The sequence below is a fragment of the Nestor notabilis genome, unplaced genomic scaffold, assembly GCF_000696875.1.
Source record: "Nestor notabilis isolate BGI_N333 unplaced genomic scaffold, ASM69687v1 scaffold30358, whole genome shotgun sequence".
Classification (NCBI taxonomy): Eukaryota; Metazoa; Chordata; class Aves; order Psittaciformes; family Psittacidae; genus Nestor; species Nestor notabilis.
Genome location: NW_009941942.1, coordinates 1,899 through 8,606, shown reverse-complemented (window position 1 = coordinate 8,606; position 6,708 = coordinate 1,899). Strand labels below are relative to the sequence as shown.

The 6,708-nt window shown below is 58.3% G+C and overlaps 1 protein-coding gene across 1 annotated transcript; it reads left to right on the top strand.

The window, feature by feature from the left end:
- Positions 1-69: 69 nt before the first annotated feature.
- Positions 70-5,980, top strand: FASTK (Fas-activated serine/threonine kinase; the record flags this gene model as incomplete). The annotated part of the gene is made up of 8 exons (XM_010021146.1): positions 70-538; positions 2,332-2,802; positions 3,356-3,504; positions 3,744-3,960; positions 4,096-4,255; positions 4,701-4,792; positions 5,126-5,656; positions 5,817-5,980. Coding segments are annotated over exons 1-8 (2,253 nt in total), but the record flags the coding sequence as incomplete, so codon positions are not given.
- Between the last annotated feature and the right edge of the window lie 728 nt (positions 5,981-6,708).

Genomic DNA, 6,708 nt, shown 5'->3' with positions numbered 1-6,708 from the left:
CTGACCCGGGAGAGCGTGTGGCCTGGAGTCCTGCAGGGCCTGGCTGCTGGTGACCGGAGCGGGGCCGGGATGTATCCCACCTGCTACTGTGCCGGCAGAGCGAAGCAGCGGGCCGTGCTGCTCCCCTTGGACCCCTACAGCCATGGGCTGCTGCACACCTTCCCCCCAGACACCTACAGGACTCGAGGCCATGGCAAGAGGAAGAGCTGGAACTTCATCCACGAGAAGATGAGTTATGACACCTTCTTCACAATGAAACGTCTGATCGAGCGCTCCCGCAGTGTGGGGGAAGTGCTGCGGTGGGTCACGCAGAACCCCAGCAAGGTGTCTGCCAGCCACTACCCCATTGCCCTGCACAAGCTGGGTCAGCTCTTGCAGCAGCAGCAGGGCCAGGCTGCAGTGAATGGGGGGAGCCGTGGGCCTGGCCAGGTGCTGGAGCAGCCGGAGTTCCAGACTCTCTGTCAGGCCATCATCAGCGGCTGCTCCAAGTTCGACAACTTCAGCATTGTCAACTGCCTGTATGCTGCTGCTGCACTGGGTGAGTGTCTGCACGGCCAGCGTTGGCCTGTGTGGGGTCACCCACAGCAAATGGGAAGGTGGAGGGCAGTGGGACACGGGCCAGCGTGTGGTCTGTGAGGTGAAAGGAAAGCTGGCTTGTCCAGCTGCCATGGAAGGAGGCAGGACATACTGAGACAGGCACTGGTGTCTGGGTTTGTGTGTGGACGGACATGTGACAGTAGCTCTGTGGCAGATGGAGCTGTGCCCTTTGAAGGAGGAGGAGGCTCTGCTTGGGGTTGGGAGGATGGACTGGCTGCTCAGGGAGGAGCTCAGCTGGCTGCAGCAATCAGCCCGAAGGGCAGCCAAAGTGGTGGCCAACACTGCCTGGCAGGATGTGGGATAAACCACTCCTTGAGTTTTGTTCCAGCCCTGAGAATCAGGGAAACATCCAAGCATCAAAGTGTGAGATGTGAGATCTTGGCTAAACCCTTTGCAAGCCCTGTGCCCTGTGTTGGTGGGCATTTAATATTCAGGAGAGAAAGTTCAAGCCGGTTTGGGTTCCTACTCAGCAGCAGCCCCTGGGCGTTATGGAGCTCTGCCACTGGGCTCTGTGAATCCCCCTGCCTGCACCTGGCAGTACCAGGGTGCCTGGTGGTACCCCATGGTGCATGCCCTCCCTACCCCAGGTTGCTGCCAGCCCCATGCACATGTCTCCTGCCATTCTGTTTGCTTTTATCTTTCCCCCCACTGCCGCTGCACGCTGGGCTGAGGCCTTGGCTGAGCCGCCCGGTGCTGGCTGTGGGTTGATGCAGTAACTCTAGATCCTGCCGGAGGGGGGAGGGAAGAAGTTCCTGCTCTTCCCTGGTCTGTCTCTCGGCGCCTCGTGTTTGTTGACGCTGAGCAATGGGCTGCCAGGCGCCTCTTCCCTCAGCTGGGCTCCCCCTGGCCTGCTCTGGATTTGACCCACACTTTGTTCTCTGTCAGCCTCCCTCCCCTGCTCACCACGCTCACCCGCTCATTAATAAAAACACTCACCCGCCTCTTCTTTAAGGAACAAAGCAACTGCTCAGACCAATTCTTCGCTTTCCACCTTCTGGCTGATTTTTGATTAATGATAAAATGCAGCAACTTACCCCATGCTGCCTCAGTTGCTTTAAAGCCCTTTTGAAAACTGAAATTTCGTCAGTTGGCTCAGGAGAGCAGTGGGCTACCAGGGCCTCATACAGTGCCTAATGCTTCATGTGTCTCCTGGACATATCTCTCCTGACACACAGAGGATGGCCTTTGCCTTTTTCCTCTGCGCCTGGCCTCTTGCCTTTCCCTGCTCGAATAATACACTCAGAGCTGGGAGAGAGTGTTTTCCCCAGGAGTCGGGTTTGAAAGACTGAAGCTACAGTAGGAAAAGGGAGAAGGCTGGAGATGTGAAAGGATTAGTTCCCATCACACAGAGACAGTGTTTATTTCAGTGATGTGCTGATTTCTTGTTTGTTTTCCAACCATAACTTTTTTTTAAATTACTTTTAGAGGTGTCTTATTTATCCTTAAGAAGTTGGAGAGTTAAGAAATAAACCTCACTTTTGCAGATGAACCAAAGGACTTCCATTTTGATGGAGTTGGGGGGAATAACCCAGAGTTCCACATGACTTTTTTCCATGGTGCAGATGCCCTGATCAGGCTTTGCCACACCAGTCCCTTTCCTTTTCTCACCTTTGGTTTGATCATTGACATGGCAAACCTGCCCTCCTCTGGCTGTAGTCCGAGCCCATGAGGATGGTTGTGCCTAGCGAAGATGGGAGATGGGTCTGGACATCCCTCATCCCTTCCCTGTCACAGGCCTGCCTGGGGAATCACCGCTGGTGAGAGTGCTGGAGGATGAATCCCGGAGCCGCCTGGGCCGCTTCAACCAGAAGGATGTCTCCATGGTGTTCAGCAGTGTGATGAGGCTGCACCCGTCCAGCCCCCACCCCCTGGTCGAGTCTTGCCTCAGCAGCTTGGAGAGGCACCTGGAGAAGGAGCGGCACCCCCAGACTCTCTTCCTGCTCCTTTCCTACTACCGGCTACGGGCGCAGGCGCTGCAGGGACACCCGGCCTCCGACCAGCAGCTGATCAACAACCGCAAGATCCTGCGCCTTGTCAGGCACACGCTGGGGCAAGTGAGTGCCATGCGGGAGCACGAGCTGGCCCTCTTGGATGAGATGCTGGCCCTGTGCGCCCAGGAGGCGAACAACAAGGCCCTGGAGGCCATCTTCAGCTCTCAGCTCTTCTACGAGAACCGCCAAGAGCGTTTCATCCGCAGCATGGCAGGTGAGGGCAGGGTCTGCCCAGGCAGGGTTCATGCCCACTCTTCCCTGGTGCAGGGGGCTCCAGGCTCTGTCCATGCACTTGGCAGCCTTGGAGTCTGCTGTCCTCGCCCCAGAGGGCATCTGGGTTTATGACAGCACCAGCTGGGGTGTTGCTGAGTGCCAGGAGCTCAACACCTTGGTGAGAATGGAGCAGGAGGTGCTCTGTGCTAAGGTCGCCCTGTCACTGACTTCCCAGCCTAGTTCTGCCAGGGTTGGGAGCCTGCCTTGCTGCGAGACTGGGAGCAGGCTGTTTTCGGTGGGGTTTCTACAGAAGGGACCCCATTCTATGCACGTTCTGTCTGTGCTTCCTGGGGTGCACATGACCGGAATCTCCCTGAACCTCTCACAAGGCGCATAATGGTGTTTGCTGGGTTTCAGGAGAGATAGCTTTGCTCTGGGTCTTGTTATGTCCCACCTGCCTGCACTGCCCAGCCTGTAGTGGCTCCTGGAGAGCTGCAGCTGGGACGGAGCCAGGCCTCTCTGACAGATACCCTGCTGTGGTTTGCTGTATACAGAGTGGCTCCCCAGGAAGGCAGAGAACCTCACCCCCTACACCATGGCCCTCATCGCCAAGTACGTGGCCCGGCACCGGCTGCGTGAGCCACGGCTGCTTGATACCATTGCAAACTTCCTCCTGAAGCGTGGGGAGCAGCTCGACAGCAAGGTGAGTGTTCACCCCAGGCATGCGGGGGATGCCTGGGGCTGGCTCCAGAGCTGCCCTGGTGCTCGGGGAACCACATCACTTCTATGCCTTTGGGCTGGTTCATCTTGCTGGCACCAACCAGGATGTGCTCTGGTTCTTACAGTCTGTGAGAGCCTGTTCCTGCCCAACTCTGGGCAGGTATGACCTGTCTTTTGTCCCACTGCCTGGCCTGGCCACACTCATTCTCCTCCTGCCTGCAGGTGATCCAGAAGCTGGTGTTTCCCTTCAGCCGCATGAATTACCGCCCATCCAACCACAGGGAGCTCTTCCCCAAGCTGGAGGCCATCCTGGAGCAGAAGGCCGGCAGCTCACCCCTGGCGACCGTCAACATCCTTATGTCCATGTTTCAGCTCAGCCATTTCCCACAGACCGTCCTGCACCAAGTCTTCTCCCCAGCCTTCATCACCAACGTTATGAGTATGTTGGGCCATTTCCAGGCATTACAGCTCGGGGCTGGGGTGGAGGCGGGTTTGGGAAGCATTGGAGAGAACAGGAGCGTGGCTGGGGCAGGCGGAGCCGCCCGGCAGGGTTTACCACGTCCTGGCCCCGCAGGCAGCCCCTACGCACTGATCGTGCGCCGCTACCTCTCACTGCTGGACGCAGCGGTGGAGCTGGAGTTCCGCGACTACAGCGGCCCGCGCCTCGACCCGCGCTACCGCGTCCTCATGTTCGAGCACGCCCTCACAGCCGATGAGGCCAACAGAAAGTACAGGTCAGCTTTGGGGAAGGAGAGCAGGGCTGCCCTGGGGGGAGAGCACAGCTGGGAGCGCGGGGTGCAAACCTAACACTGCCAGTGCCACCACTGAGCTATGTCCCTAAAGCACCACATCTACACGTCTTTTAAATGCCCGCAGGGGTGGTGACTCTACCACATCCCTAGGCAGCTTGTTCCAGCCCTTGACAACACTTTTGGAGAAGAAGAATATGTTGCTGTTGGTGTAACAGTATCGACAGGAGCTTTCTGCCCAAATGAGTGGAATTATGTCCCCTCCCTGCGCCAGAACAGCAGAGCCCAAACCCTCTCCTTATTTCCTGCTCCCAGGGGCCTTCATGTCTGCACAGATGTGCTCAGACGGAGAACAAGGGTTGGCAGTGCCTGAGGGGACAGGCTGGGTGCTCCCCCCAGTTCATTTTCTGACTATTCTTTTTCCCCTCAGTTACAAGGGGCTGGTGGCCGAGGCGTTGCGGCAGCTGGTGGGAGAAGAGTGCTATCGGCAGGATGAGGTGCTGCCCCCAGGATACTGCACAGGTAGCTTGGCTGCACTAGGGCAGGGCCATGGCTCATAGGGGGTGCTGGCAGTGGGATATGTGGGTCTGTGGGCACAGTAGAAGCCCTGCGTCTGCCTGAGTGCTTGAGGGAGGCCCGAGGGTGGGAGCTTATTCAGAGCAGAACTAGAAAACAAAGCTCCCTGAGCTGTTCCACCACAGGAGGGCTCACCTGGTGTTCAGGTTCTCTCTGTGTTCCTGTCTGCTGGGCTGGCTGGTGCAGTCTCTCACTTCGGACACGCAGGGTCCCTGAGCCCATGTCACATCAGTAGAGGGGGTCTCAAGGCTGGTGCTTATCCCTGTTCTCTTCCTGCAGACTTCCTGCTGTGGATCAACCGCTCGGGCACTGTGCTGCCTCTTTCCCGTGTTCCTGCAGCTTCCAAGGCTCCCTCTGTCCACACTACAACGTCCCCTGCTGCCATTTCCTTGCGCTCGAGCGTCCTGGCCCTCACCTCGGACTTGCAGGACTTTGCCCCATTTGCTCCAGAGACGCCAAGCAGCCCCCCGGGCTCCCGGGAGAACAACCTTGCTGGGAGGTTCCTCCCCACACTTTGCCCTGCCCCGGGGGGGCCCTGCTACCAGCCCCCCTCGGACTATTACTGCAGCCTGAGCAAAGAGTCTTCCCTGGAGAGCCAGGGCAGCTCCACGTTAAGCAGCCCTTCCGAGTGCCTCTCCGCACAGCCAGCTGGCACCCCTGACTGCTCCCCCAGGTGTTTTTTCCAGTTCCCTATCAGCAAGATCCTGGAGGAGGAGGAGGAGGCTACTGCCAGCTGCACTGGCCATGATCACAACTGCTTCCAGGGGGAGCAAGCGCAAGATGAGACGGAGGAAAGGAGTCCCCCCTCAAGTGAGGATGCCTGCCCTCCACCCTCTCCGTGCCGGCCCAGCCCCAAGCGAGGGCCAGGCGATGGCCTGCAGGGAGCTGAGGATATTCAGAGGTACCGAGCTGCCCCTCATCCCCTGCTGTTGTGGGGACTGGGTGGCACTGCTGCCTGTCCTGCCTGCAGGGTCTGTGGCATGGGTAACACTCTCCTCCTCCCGCTCTGTCCTCCGCAGGGTGGTGCTGTCGGTCAATGACAAGTGGCATTACTGCCAGAACTCTGACATCCTGGTGGGCTCACGAGCCATGAGGGACAGGCACTTGCGATTGCTGGGCTACTGTCTGGTTCAGGTAAGCGGGGGGCTGCCCCCTTCCCTCCCCCAGGCAGAAACCACCCATGGCCCTGTGGCAAGATGGGCTGGAGAGCTGGCACTTCCACTGCATACGCTCCCAATGGGAGCTCTCCTTCCTCCTTCTGTGCTCTCTGCTAGTGAGAGGAAGCAGTGACTCATCCTCACAGCTCCTTTTTGCCGTCCTCTCTCCACACCAAGACTTTTTCCATGTGACTGGTGGAAGACAGGGACAGGGACAGCTCCTCCTGTCCGCTGGTGCTGCAGGAATCCTGGCCTGGTGCTGCAGGAATCCTGGCCTGGTGCTGCAGGAATCCTGGCCTGGAGCTGAGAGACAACCAGCTCACCAGGCAGGGAGGGGAGCAGGGGATGCTGGCTCAGCCTGGGCCCAGCAGACAGATCAGCTGTGATGCCTCTGGATGGAATTGAAGTGGGGATGTAGCTCAGGCTGATACCCTGTGACGCAGGCTGTGGGTTCTGCAGCTTGACTCTTGCCGCTGTATTGGAGGTGAGGTGAGGCAAACCTCCCTTCAGTGCCAGTTTTGGAGCCCTGGCCTCTTTGGGTGCAGCCTCTGGCTGGTCTGTGGTGAGAGCTGCGAATGAAGAAAGCCTCAAGGCTTCGCTGACACCTTTGTAATTGTCTCCAGACCTCTTTGGTAACTTCAGACGTTGTTTTGAGGTGTGCAGCTTCTGCAAGACTGTTTCTGAGGTGATTTGTAATGGCAGGAT